General features: G+C 44.9%; 1 protein-coding gene across 1 annotated transcript; it reads left to right on the top strand.

The window, feature by feature from the left end:
- The first annotated feature begins 1,771 nt into the window (after positions 1 to 1,771).
- On the top strand, positions 1,772 to 12,191 carry mindy2 (MINDY lysine 48 deubiquitinase 2). Its single transcript, XM_068738808.1, has 9 exons — positions 1,772 to 2,641; positions 2,764 to 2,821; positions 3,983 to 4,047; positions 7,523 to 7,681; positions 8,510 to 8,612; positions 9,432 to 9,574; positions 10,626 to 10,799; positions 11,259 to 11,447; positions 11,997 to 12,191. The coding sequence occupies exons 1-9, from the start codon at positions 1,772 to 1,774 to the stop codon at positions 12,189 to 12,191; spliced, it is 1,956 nt and encodes a 651-aa protein (XP_068594909.1).
- The last annotated feature ends 2,220 nt before the right edge of the window (positions 12,192 to 14,411 follow it).

The raw sequence follows: 14,411 nt of genomic DNA, 5'->3' as shown, positions 1-14,411 counted from the left end.
TAGTTAGTTGGCTCCCATCACAACCACCGGCTTGCTTTGCCTGCCTCCTGACGTCACACAGCTAGACCGACAGACAGACAGACAGATACTCCTCCCTTCCGGCGCGTTATGCCAAGTAAAGCCTCGACACACCCATCGATCTGGACTTTATAGATAATCTACACATTCCTCTCAGCCACGATGCAGTTTGACAATAAACTATTGTCGTCTTGTGTTGGACCCAGCCTGAAAACGAACGCTAAGCTGCTGCTCCGCCGCTTTAAACGATCAGGCAGCAAGTTGTTTACTTCCGCAACATCACCACTTCCGGGATTTGGTTTTGTTTTTTTTAAACACTTTTGGATTTTAAAGTAAAGTAGAGTTTATGATTCGAACATTAACGTATACGAACAGGGAAAAATAATCTTTACATATAAGTACAAATAATTTAACAAACAAATGCGCGCAATGCCATAGTGAAGCTATTACATTTTACAGCCATTCTAAATTTGAAAAAAATCGAAATAACCGAGAAATTAACTTCAAAGCGCCGAGTTTTAATGTTCCATCTTATTTTATTGTGCTGTTTAAATTTTGTTTACCTTCTTCATTTTTAAGATAGTTTATTTAGTAATGTCTTTGCTTTATATCATTTAGAGGAGATATAATTTTTTCCCATCATATTTAATAATTATTTCGTTATTTATTATTACTTGGCAACATTTAACCACAATTTATTAAGTTCGTTTGGACACAAGATTATACCAGTCTTGTCACTTTAAACATCACTTTATTTTCCACATCAAAAGGAGGGGGGGGAGGCTTCACAAATTATATGCTAATTATTATTCTAACAATTGAAATAAGAGGAACAAGTTTTGGGATTGAAATAATCCCGTTGAACATGTCTCCTTGTTTGGACCACAAAGTTTGATGGACGAGGTTTACAGCTTGTTTGACTATTTGCTTCCACCCAGTGACTGAAACAGTCACATGCGCTTCACTGCGTGTGAATTGATCACATGTGAATTGATCAGACCAGTCAAAATTATAATACCGTGCATAGAAAACTTTATATTGCATTTCTTACAGAGCGAGTGCTATTTTTTCAAGCAACTCAAGGCACCCAAGAAATATTTTTAGAATATGGAAAGTTTATAAAAATAAATAAATAAAGGCAAATACAAGTAAATGGCAAATACGAAAGCTGACTATTCGGGCCACACTGAGAACTTTTTGCCGGAAGTCGGAATCTGTGAATATCTTTCCAACTTTACCGAACTAAAGCTTCACTAAATGCTAAACATTGCTAATTCTTTCTCGTAATATTACCACTTTATTTTCGTAACATTACGACCTTTTTTCGTAATATTACCACTTTAATCTCGTAATGTAAAAACAAATATTAGTGTGGCCCTTAAACTCCGTCGCAAAATACACTTTTTCTCCTTTAACGAACAAAAGCGGTGTGAACTGCACTGTTACCTCAGTATTGAGCAATAAAAAAATATAATCTAATATAATATATTTAGTGAAATCTAGCCATGGATATACAAACATAACATATTATAAATTGAATCAACAGCCGGGGAGTAAACCAAGTGTCATTTAATAAATTTAAAGAATACGAGCTGACGCAAACGCATCACCGGCTGGCACTTTTCTGCCGCCCCCTTCCTCGGCCTGAACAATTCACTCTGATGACGTCACTCGCAGAGTTGTCATGGCGTCTTTGGGACCAAAGCTGCTACTGCAATTTAGCTAAGGTCCATCGACAAGTCTCTTGGACGAAATGGAGGAGAATGCGAGCCTTCATCGAGACAGTGACGGGAGCGCTTTGTGTGCCGCGGTCGGCGGAGAGATGGGCGATGTTCCGACTGCCGGCGAAGCGAAAGGAGCAGCGGAGAAATGCAGGAACAGTGAGGCTTCTCTCGGTACTCCGGTTACCGTTCGCTGTGATAACAGCACCGCAAATGTTAGTGCTTCCATCGCCGGTAACGCTATAACCAATGCCGGGAAGTCTGACTTGCCAGAAGTGATGGAAGTTCTCCCTGCGGAGGAAGATAAGCGGGAAAGCGCGGCTCGTGGATCGCGGTCGGGGCTCCGGGATCAAATCAGTAACGGGATGGGACATGACTCTCCGCTGGCTGCAGGAGATAGCGAGGGTGGCGCCTCAAAGTTAGTCAACAGCAACACCGATGGCTTGTCCTCGCCCCCCGGTAAGGAACGTGCAGAAGTACCGGCACATGAACCGACAAAACCCGCCAAGCCGACTCGGTTGTGTCCGGAAAACGTAAATTCGGGGAAGTCCTGCGATCACACCTCATCGGAGGGATTGCCGAGTGGGAGTGACCCCGATCCCAGCCTCGGCGGGGAGTCCAGAAGCATCGATTCACTGGAGTCCTTCTCCAACCTGAACTCCTGCCCCAGCTCGGAGCTGAACAGCGACGGGCTGGAGGAGCGAGGACTGGCCCTGGCCCTGCAGAACGAGGCCGGTGCCGATGGGACAAAGAGCTGTGCCAAGGACCGGGCCGCCGGCCAGTCCATATACCACATCAAGTGGATCAAGTGGAGGGAGGAGAACACTCCGATCATCACCCAGAACGAGAACGGCCCATGCCCATTACTGGCCATTATGAATGTCCTGCTGCTGGCATGGAAGGTAAGAGGGCTCTGCGACGACGTGCACAGAGTAATGGAGAGTTTCATTGTAAGTCGATGCATGCAGACGTGTTTCGTAGCTCCGGGCTCTGTCGGCTGTAACTTAACGTGTGTCTTTTGCAGGTTAAGATGCCGCCGATGATGGAAATCATAACCGCTGAACAGCTGATGGAGTATCTTGGTTAGTTTGAAATCTTTTCAATTGCAGCCGTCAGATCAATGGATTAGATCTGAGTCACCTCTCAGTCTGACTGTCTGCTCGTTTCTTGTCCTGGCTTCACGATAATCGAACCAGTTCTGCAGCCTGTGGAAGATAACAAATTCATTCACGTTTACACCAGTAATAATATGTCGACCTGCTTTTTTCCAGAGTCACCCTGACATAAAGTGTCGCGAGTCTTCACTTGTGAGCGTTTCATGCCTCAAGTGCAGGATTTCAACACTAGTTATACACAATAATAATAATATACAGTATATTATTGCAGCATAGAGCGAGACAGAGAGACCTTATACTTCTCATGATCTAATCTTTCCGTGACTGTCCTCCAGCCCTTTCATGACTCAAGTTGTGCTACAATATCAAAGTGGAGTTCTCCATTACAGCAGGGGTTCTGTGGAGGTTCAAGCCTGACTGGCGCGTCGGTTTGAGTTTGGTTCTAGAAGCATCAGTTTATGCCCTAATGTATAGTTTGGTTAGTTTAGAACTGGGTGGTTATTTTTTGTAGCATGGGCATAAAAAAATTAATTGTGTCCTCCGTTCTTTGCCATTATGAAGCGCAAGAAAACAACTTTTTCCTGAATGCAAACCGTTGATTTTATCCTGCACCCGTGGGCGTAGCTGCTTTTAACTTATATAGCTGCTGATGGCATTGATGACGTTCCTTTTAGTAACTCTGTGAAAAACTATGTGTTGACATTGCAGCATCATTTTGTCCCCAGCTCCTCATAAATTAAAGATTATCTTTTTTTTCCCAGACGTTACTAGACTGAAATAAATGTTTGAGGTCATATAACACAATAACACATTTTATTAACCGCCCTCAAAAAGTAACTTTTAAAGAGTTGTCAAACGTATGTGTTGTTTATTTCTTGAGCCGCCAAGTGGGTCGTGTCTCCGCTGATCCTGCATATTTGACACGAGCTTTTCTTATGGAAACAACTGGCTGGTGTGAAATCCCACAACGGGCCTCTTATAACATCTCAGAAACATCTGTCACCCTCTGCACAAATGCTTGAGCCATGAAGCCGACGGGATAATCGGCGACAAGGTAGCGATTGCTTTGCCGTGTACAAAAACAAGTCAAAATGTGTGTCAGCTTCTCTTCCTTGTGCCGCCCTGCAGGAGACTACATCCTGGAAACCAAGCCAAAAGAAATATCGGAGGCTCAGCGACTAAACTATGAGCAGGTTAGGCCTTGCAAAGTATTGTTATTATTATTATTGATGTGTGTTTTTGCTCATGTGTGCGTATTAGAAAGCTGCTGACTGTGTGGGGCTGCAAGGCTCTTGGGATCTGACTGTGTCTCAGCGTAGAAGCATTATTGAGCAATTTTAAGAGGAGCTTTCACTTCATGCCACTGACACACTTATAGCCAGTATAATTGCGTGTTTACGCTTAAGTGGGATTGTGCATTTGCATTAGAGGTAGTGCATAAGGACAACCAATGCTTTGTGGCATGGAGAAAAAAAAACATTGTATACCACATAAAACTGCAACACAGATCTTTATCCACTGCTCTCTAGGTTATGTAAGATGTGTCTTGTGAGGCCCAGGGAACAGCGAGGGTCAGGAGTGTCACATTGTGTAGTTTCACATGGCTGTGAATGCTTAGGTACGCATGGCTTGGTTCAGCTCTGAAGGTGTGTGTGTGTGTGTGTGTGTGTCTGTGTGTGTGTGTGTGAGTGTGTGTGTGTGTGATGGAGCTCCAGCGCTCCTGCTTCCTCCCACCTCTACTCCCTGCCTCTCCTCCTCTTGCATGGCAGAGCAGCAGCACATCTGTGAATGGTTTGAGGCCGTGCTTGCCGCTGGTTGAGCCTCCTCATCGTGGCTCACTGCAACCCTCCTATCTAAATATAAGTTGAGTTGGAATACAACTTAAAATATCTGTGGTGTGTACCCGACATGCCGAGTTAAAATAAGGCGATGGTTAGAGATTGTGTTGCATAGTTATTGCGGCAGTCTGATCCGAGACGCCGACCTGGGAGCGCTCCAGCATGCGAGTGTCCTCGTCTCTGTGCGCTGTGTGGTCCACATGGAGACTACGGCGGGCTGGGCTTCAACCTGGACCTGAGCGAGAGCAGGTCTCGCTTCCTTTCCTGATTGGCCCGTTGTGGGATACGGCTGGGGTTGCCCTGAATTTGTGCAGGAAGACCTCATGATAATAAAAGCGGTTGTTTTTATTAAGATGCAGCTTTAAAAAAAATAATAATAATAATCTGTCACAGGAGTTTATGCGGATTTAAAATAGCAGACGCACGGCTGCTCTTTAGCTATTGTTAAACATTTACTCCGAAGCGCTGCAGGAGTGAGAGCAGCTTTGCTCCGCGTACGTCTCGGTGGACCCGGCTTCGGCAGCACTCAGTCACTGGGCACTTACAAGACCGTTCGTCCCCGGTGACTGTTCAACTACTGCAGGAAATGGCTTATCGTGGTTTCAGGAGCCTGCTCTTGTTTCAGTCGCTGCCATTCACAGCGATGGGAATTGTTTGGGAATGTTTCTTAAACTTGTCTTTTGTTCTGAGTAAAAAAAACATTCAATTCCATATGAAGCTTTAAGCAGTCATGATGATCCTTCTAATTATAGCATCTAGTATTAACCAGTATGCAGGGCGTATTGGTTTGTTTTGTACGGTTTAATGGGGTTGTTAATGTAGCTCCAGTGTTCTGCCTTTATGATATGTAGTGTAGTGGCGTCACTTTAGTGGTTCATGTTCTGTTGTCCTTGTGCTTTGGAATTTGGACTGTCAAGCATGGTCGGGTTATTTTGGTTGATGCTGATTGATTGGAAAGTTATTTTATTTACTACATACAAACAAATAATTTCGACTCGCTATTAAGAAATGAAAGCTTTGTGTGAACCGGATCTCATCTTGACAGTCGACTTCTTGCTAATTACATCCGCTCGGATGACACTAGAGTATCGCAAAAAGCCTGACCAAAATTCTGGAAAGCACAGATGAATGCCAGTGATGCAGGACTAATCGTCTGCTGTTGGAGCCCGATGCCCTCAAGTGAAGCGATGTGGTCCATTACACAGCCCAGCTTATCCTACAATTACCGCCGCTCATAGTCGTCCTAATCCACACTCGACTCGGCCCAGCTGAACGTCTCTCAGTGGCGCTAACAAAGCTGGAGTCGCCCACCGTCCGTGGGATGTTTGACCCTCATCGTGCGACTCCTTTACCTGTCTGCATGTTTTTGCCATGGGATTTAGAATCATTATTAGTTTGTTAGTCATTGAAGGAGAAACCCCGCTAACTTCAGAAGAAAGAACCAGCCCATTAAATTCCTTAAATTCTAATGTAATTCTATCGTGAAAATCACTCATGACCGTAACTCGCAATGGAATCACAGGACTCGGCTGTAAGTCTCACCCCGACGTCGGCGTTAAACGTGCAGCGAAACCTTAGAGCCAGCCGGGAAACCTTGCTCTGAGGCCGACAGCAAGAAATGTCTTGTCAGGTGGTATTTTGTAAAAAACACTGATAAGATGCTAAAGAGCCGTACAAAGAATTCAGGTGCAAGTTCTTACTGCCCAAGGCCAAAGAACTGCAGCAAGGTGAGGCAATCATGCATCATGGGCCTCTGTAACCGTAACGACCACACAGCGTTCTAGATGAACCGGAAAACCTTCAATATAACTCAACATTGGTGACCGCTGCATCCGTTTCAGGACGCATTAACCCGAGAGCGTTTTTCTCCGCACCGCTCTGTGCTTTCTGGGTTTTTTAGCAGGCTCTATGTCATGCTGAGTAAACGCTAATCCTGCCTCGTGCATCTTCATGCCTTCAGGCTCTGTGTCATGTAGCATCACAGGATGTGTGAAGCTGTATACACATCACCAGAACGCTTGAAGCCAACGCCCACAGCCCTCTGATATTTATCATGGAGAAATGAGCTCATGTAGCTCAGGTCCCGAGACTCAGCGAATCAGTTCCTGCCATCCAAAAAAAAAAACACACGAGTGGAGTTTAAAATGTCTAAACTCAAAGTAGCTCAGCTTCCACACCTGTAAGCAATGAGTTTATGAGAAGCTGCTCTTAGAATCAGACAAGAAAAAAATATATTTCCCTAATGGCGATTGTACCTCTCCGTCATTAAGAGCCAGTGATAACTTTCTGTGTGACTCTGCTAACAGAGTCCAAACTCACGGCAGCAAGAGCCTCGCCTCCTTGGTGGCGGTAAGGACTCCGGAGTTTAATCATCTGTCTGACGTGAATAACGTTTAAACGCTTTAGGGCAGATCCGGCCCCCAAAATGTGACACTCAATAGTTTCCTGGCGTACATTTTTAATTTCTTACTAAAGCAGAAAGCACTCAAACATCCACCTTGGGAACCAGCGAGGAAACCACGACGAAGAACTATACGAGTGAAACAAATGAAGGTCTAGTGGCAGCGTTTTGTTTGCACCAGACTGCGTGGCTGCTAATGGTTTCTTGTAAGAGTAGGAGGATCGATCTGCGATCCGCTCCGGCTATGCTGACTGTGTGCAGACAAGCCAAGGGCGATTTAACGACTGCAGACGGCTCAGAGAACACGACTTCCTGCTCGCTTCTCTCAAAGTGTCCGCAGAACACGAAGCGAGTTGTTTCAGCTGCACTTCGCCACGTCTGATTGCTCTCCTGCATTGTGATCTTCTTCTTCTTCTTCTGGTTTCCTAGAACATGAGCGATGCCATGGCGGTGTTGCACAAGCTGCAGACGGGGCTGGATGTGAACGTGAAGTTCACGGGGGTGCGGGTCTTCGAGTACACCCCAGAATGCATTGTGTTTGATCTGCTGGACATCCCTCTCTACCACGGCTGGCTGGTTGACCCCCAGGTGAGACGAGCCAGCTTGTTTTGTTGACCTACGGATCTGTGACTTTAAAAAAACAAAAACAAAAACAAACCTACAACATAAAGAATTCCATTGGATCACTTCTCTGTGGCTTCCTTTCTTTTGAAATATCTTTTTATAAACCGTTTTGACATCACACACCCCGAGCCTCACACATGAATAGCTGGTGGAATATGCCTGTTTTCCCGCATTTGTCTACATTAGAAGATCAAAGTGTAAAAAAAATATAAAAGATAAGTGAATTTTTTTTATCAAATAATTTAATGCAATTCAACTAAGGTATTTGTTTGTGTACACGCGCAATGGAATATTAATCATTAAAAAAACTTAGATGCCTGTGTAATTTCACTGTATATTATAATATTATGCAAACACTTTTAAAGCAGGCAGCCTCATCCCAACTGGACTTTTTTCCACACATCCTACAGATGGCCGTTGATACGTCATTTCATTCGAAAAATAAATACTCTCAAGAATAACTGATTGTCTTGTTTTATGTGCTAACAACATCTTGGCATGGACATGAGCTGATAAATGGCACTGTGTGAAAACATGATCTCAGCATAACAGCTACGCGACCGTGCTAAATGAAATCTTTTCCCAACATTGGCAGGTCTGATAAAGACAATTCTCATTTAAAAGCCCCCCCCAGTGTTTGGTTGAATTCTATTATTAGAGACGCTAGCATCGCTATAGAGGCCCAACTTTCCTCAGGAACAAGCATTTGTTTTAGCATTTCATGAATTGGCTGTACGTGTTTTTTTAGTAAGACGGCAGCAAAGTTCCCACCGTTCTTATCTTTGCTTGCAGATGCACGACATTGTCAAGGCAGTGGGCAACTGCAGTTACAACCAGCTGGTCGAGAAGATAATATCCTGCAAACAGTCAGACAACAGTGAGCTGGCAGGGGAAGGTGAGCGCTTTCCTCTCCCGAACGCCCCTCGTGTCTTCTTTTCATCAAGTTTGCTGAAATGCAACATGAATTATGTGGCATTCTCTACGTGAACTATTTACTGCACCACGCTGTTATTGGAGCAGGACGTGCATGTGGGCTACCCGTTCCCTGACCTGCTTCCAGAACTCTCAGCTTTCACACCAGATAACTTTGCCACTATAAAACGGTTTTCTCATCGAATGGCGAGTCTCCTGATTAAAAAAAATGTCTGCAGATGATAGAAAGGATCGATGCTACCACACGAGGAGATGCAGGTGGCTTAACTGGGGCCGGCGTAATCATGACAAACCTGAGCATCTTGGGGGTTTTCTTTTCATGCGTGAATGTATTTGAGCATGTACTGTAATAGTACGGCTGTCTTTCCCGTCAGTTGTTGCTCATTCCAGGACGGATTGTGTCTCTTGCTTGTTTCGACATCCCCTCATGCCGTGCGTTGGCGCCACGTTGTTCGGCTGTCTGCGGGGTTGACCAAAAAAAACAATCTTTGTGATTGAAATGTTTCGTGTCCAAGTAGCAAAAGAAAGTTAGAAGTTAGATTATTTCATTTACTATACCTTCAGACCAGTTACCGGGGCAGACGCTCGGAATAGAAGCATCAAATTTAAACCTGTGTATCCTGGAATTCACATATAAACAGACATACCCTAATAAAATATTAATTTAAGCCTGGCTGTGGATGCGGCTTCTTCTTCCTGCAGTTGCTGATTATCAAAAATCCCCCCGCCCCTCCCCTCTCTTTGTTTTCACTTGTTCCCTCCTCATCCTCGCTCGTCCTAGGCATCGTGGCAGAGCAGTTTCTGAACAGTACGGCCACCCAGCTGACGTACCACGGCCTGTGTGAGCTCACTTCCACTGTCCAGGAGGGAGAGCTCTGCGTCTTCTTCAGGAATAACCACTTCAGCACCATGATCAAGTACAAGGTAAGCTCTGAAAGAGTATTTCCGGCTAACCGCTGGCGTCTGCATCAGCTGGATTGGAACTCGTGTCGTGACGACACTTGTAGCAGTTTAAGGAGGCCGGGAGGCTTTCTGTGCCGTCCCAGTCAGGGACGAGCACCTAAAGCCACGTGCAGTAACATTTGATATTTACATTTTCATAAGCTTCTACCATGTAAAACAATTTTTTTCCCAGCTGTTTTATAATTTTATGGGCTGATATCTGTCAAAATATGTCTTGTCTTTGAAATAAACAGACTTGATTGAATGTTGAATTCTTCTTTTTATATTGATATTAATTCTCTTCATGGACACTCCGAGGCTCCGCCTGCCATCCACCTACAAAGCTCTATTGTATTTAAATATTGGTTGACATTACGAGAAGTACATGCCGTGTTCCAGTAAAGTAGTACTTCCGTGTGTTCCCTTCACAGACTTTGTTTAAGCAGATTTATTTAATCAGGTAAGTTAATTGAGAATTAATTCTCTTTTACAATAACGACCTGGACCTAAGTTTGCGTGCTCTTAGTGGTGAGAGGAAGCCGGAGAACCCGGACAGAACCCACGCAGACACGGGGAGGACGTGCAAACTCCTCACAGAAAGGCCGCAAGTCGGATTTGAACCTGCGACCTTCTTGCTGTGAGGCCACGGCGCTGCCAATATTAGACGAGTCATGATGTGCTCTAAGAGGTTTCAGTTCGACTTACACTTGCATCCCATCTCAAATAACTCATGTAGCAGCTCGAACCAAACGTTCCTGCCATCTGCTGGAGGGGAAGTGACGCCCGCTTACTTTTATTTTGAAATCGCCCTCTGTTGTTGCTTAATGTGCTCAAAGCTGTGAGTGTCGCCTCTAACCCTCAGACACAGCATGATGCCACCACAAGCTCTCTTGTCATCTCAGAGCTGCATACGAGAACACACAAAACAACGCTGTACGGAATATGGGTGTGTGTGTGTGTGTGAATGCTCACGGATGTGCACGTGTATATGTAATGTGTATGTAATGTATGTGTATGTGTGGTTGTTTCCCAGGGACAGCTGTATCTCCTGGTTACAGACCAAGGCTTCCTGACAGAAGAGAAGGTCGTCTGGGAAAGTCTTCACAATGTCGACGGAGACGGAAACTTCTGTGACTCGGAGTTCCGGTTGCGTCCTCCTTCTGATCCAGAAACTGTATATCGAGGCCAGCAGGATCAGATAGACCAGGTCTGTCGCAGGCAATGCTAGAATACCAAATACCATGACATGCTTTAATCATGCTGTGCCACGGAAACGGAAAACAGTTTGACAGGTGTCACGCCAGTCAGAGGGACACGTTCTCCAGCCTGTTCCGACTCAGACTGGACGAGGACAGCCGTGCTTTTACTTTGTAGTCTCCTTGGCTGCTCGGCAATCCGCTTCTACGACACGGGGCTGGTGACAAATCGATGATCTGCTCAAAAGTCATTTGTGTCTCCGGGGGGGGGGTCAGGGTTGGTTGCGACAAAGAACATGACCTATTAGAAGACGCAATAGCAACACCAGCATACGTTAGCAAACTGCAACACACCTAATAACTACAAAGGTTTGATGCGATGGACGTTCTTGAAGACACAAACGGTTAAGTTGTACTTGAGACGCTTTGTTGAAATGAAGTCCTCCTCTCTCCGTGCGCCCCTGTGCCAGGACTATTTGATGGCGCTGTCGCTGCAGCAGGAGCAGCAAAGCCAGGACCTGCAGTGGGAGCAGCTCCCGGAGGGCATCAGCGATCTCGAGCTGGCAAAGAAGCTTCAGGAGGAGGAGGACCGGCGAGCCTCCCAGTACTACCAGGAGCAAGAGCAGGAGCAGGCGGCGGCGGCGGCGGCGGCTGCAGCCGCACAAGCACAGGTAGGGAGAGAGGGACTGCATGGAATCTGCTCCCTTGTGGAATAGATGGATTCCTGGAGATGGATTTTTTTATTTGTATTTTTTTGCCTTCACCCGTAAGACGAAGACATTGTCTTCCTGCAATGGCTTCGCAGCTTTGGACTATCACACGTCTCCTCGTTGGAGTTATGTGGACTGCAATGATTGAGGCAGATTCCCTGTCTCCTCCGTGTGGCAGTGCAAATATTTCAACTATCATTTTTCCATTAGATAGTTTGATCAGTACATACAAATCTAAGTTTTCTTCAGTCACCAAAAATGTATTTTAAAAAGTAGAACAATATATATGAATTATACTTAAAGAGTTAAATGAAAACCTTTTACCTGATTATGTCGTGTCCTCTTGGGTACGTTCTTGGATTTCTTTATCACAGGACTGTGTTTTCCCATTAATATTTTCCTCTTCGGGTTTTTTCCAGAGTAATAGGTGACTTTGCTTTTGAGACACACAAGCCTGTGGTTTGATGCTCCTTTGCCACGTTGTGCCGTTTTCTGCAGCAGGGCCAGCAGGAGCCCCCCGACGGAGACGACGCTGACAAGGGAGGTGCAGGAGCAGGAGCAGGTGGAGCAGCGGCCGGCGCTGGGATGGTACCAGCAGCTGGAGCCACACCCAGCCCGGGGAAACCGTCCTCCAGCGGGGAGCGCAAAGCAAAGAAAGAGTCAAAGGATAAAGACAAATGTGTTATTTTGTAACATACAGCGTGTGTGTGTGTGTGTGTGTGTTTTGTGCATTTGCTTATCCGTGTGAAAGGGGACAACATTTGTTGCACCATGGACTGGACGCACTGAGCCCAACCCCCACTTGAGGAGGAGCAAGGGAAGGAGACGTTGGAGGAGAGTAGTGACAAACGGAGGATCTGCTGTTCCCAAACCACTGGTGCCTGCCATCCTCTATCCTCAGCGGAGCCTGGACGCCAGGCAGGGACACAACAACAACACCAACAACAACACCAACAACAACAACTACCCCATGTGTTTCGCAGAGTTGGCCAAACTTTGTTACAGGTTGCACAGTGCACTATGTTTGTGATGTGGGGTTAAGTTAATTTGGGTTCTGTGTTTTATAGCAAAAGACATAACCTGAAGAAACAAATCATCTCATCATGTTTTTCTACAAATAAGAAATAATTCATTCATTACTGCAGGTTATAAGCTTCTTCTTTTTTTTTTTTTTTACCTGTCAATGGGTTTTAAAGTAAAAATGCCAAGATTTATGTTTTATTTATGTGCTTGTGTTGCTCGGATTTCGTTTTGTATTGCATTGGCCGAGACAGATTTCTCATAATGTTGCCTGTTTATGATCAACGTACCGTAATGCTAAAATGCTAATTGTGCCCCCTCTGAAAGGCTTCGTACATGAGGGGGGTGTTAACACCAGATAGCTGATACTGTAGCCCCCCCCCCCCCCCCCAACAACAACAACACTCGTCACTGCTTACCCTGTTCAGATTTGCCTTACCAGAGTATGGGAGTGTTTCAGTCTGCTGTATGAGTGTGTGTTTTCATGTGTGTATTGTGTATATGTGCTGTGTGCTATACAAAACTTTTACTGAGCAGCACTTGTATAACAAGGTCACATTTGGAAATGGCTGCAACTTTGTTTATTTTGCTGTGTTAAGCAACAAATTCTGGATATTTAATGTCTTTCAAGCTGTTATTACGTTTCAAATTGTTTGGGACGTTGCAGATTTTAATTGAGGGATTTTTTATATGAGGTTGATGTTTCTGTGAGATTTTAAGGATTTGGGCGATTCGAGTTCTTCCAGATGGGAACTTGTTTAGATGCACGGTGCCTCTCAAGAGTCTTCTTTTTTTTTTTCTTGCCAGCTGAGAGATATGTCGTATCATGATGGAAACATTCACCTGCACACAAGTTTTCAGAGGAATACCGCAGACTTTATTATGCCGCATGAAGAATCCTCCAAATTGAAAATGTTTCAGATTCATTTCTACCAAACTAAATCCAAGCACCAATCGATAAAGCGTTAATTTTAGAACAATATGGCGTCTGCAGCATTTTCGTGGAGTTGAAATGTACGATAGCCCCTTGCTTTGTCAGCTTCAGGCGCCGCGCGTGCCATCACGATGTACATATTTACCCAACACATTCTCACGATGGATTTCGATACGGACTTTCATCCTCGTTTGTACCACGGGACTGCCTCCTGTGAAACTTTACTATTCTATACATTCCAATCGGATGCCTTCACTGGAGCCACGTTACAGACTGAGGGACGATGTTGCCATTGTGCGGCGGGGAGGGGGGGGGTGTCTTGTGTGGCGCTTGGTTGATGTTCTCCAGTATTTTGCTCAGTGAGAACGAGCTCAATGTCAGGAAAGGACGGTTAGACGGAGGCAGCGGGCGACCTGCTGTGTGGGATCCCTTTCCTTAGGGTTTCCTTTCGTGTGACGACTGGAGTTCTAGCTCCATCTTTATTTGGCCCTACGAAGGCTATGTTTTTTTTGTGTGTAATATAAGCCTTACAACATTTCAATATAATTTATGGGACAGAATGAAACAGGTGTTATTACCACAATAAGACAATCCACATAGTTCTTTTTGCACGAACAACAGAAATACTTGCAGGCCTTTTCTGAAAGGATATATCTGACCGTTCCTGGGACTGTTGTCCCATTCTCAGCCACACCTTTGCCGGTGCGTGCACAGGACACCCATTTTGACACGTTGAAAAGTGCTTAGCACTTATTTAAGACCCTCGTCGTTCAACGTCTCAACAACAATGACTTAAGCTGCTCTTCTTGTGTTGACTCGAGTGTGTGATAAAGTCAAAAAACCTTTTTTGCACAGGGTTGTTGCTGATTATATATACTTTAAATTGAATCTATTATAAAAAAAATAATTACGCAGTTTAATTAAATAGCAAAAAGGTGTAGGGGGTGCTTTCAGACTAA

This window comes from Brachionichthys hirsutus, chromosome 1 (assembly GCF_040956055.1).
Source record: "Brachionichthys hirsutus isolate HB-005 chromosome 1, CSIRO-AGI_Bhir_v1, whole genome shotgun sequence".
NCBI classification, from domain to species: domain Eukaryota; kingdom Metazoa; phylum Chordata; class Actinopteri; order Lophiiformes; family Brachionichthyidae; genus Brachionichthys; species Brachionichthys hirsutus.
This window is presented reverse-complemented; position numbering and strand designations above follow the sequence as displayed.

Coding starts and splice junctions, on each gene's coding strand:
- mindy2 (XM_068738808.1), top strand. CDS start 1,772: ATGGAGGAGAATGCGAGCCTTCATCGAGACAGTGACGGGAGCGCTTTG. Junction 2,822..3,982: donor ACAGCTGATGGAGTATCTTG/GTTAGTTTGAAA, acceptor GCCGCCCTGCAG/GAGACTACATCCTGGAAACC. Junction 9,575..10,625: donor GCACCATGATCAAGTACAAG/GTAAGCTCTGAA, acceptor GTTGTTTCCCAG/GGACAGCTGTATCTCCTGGT.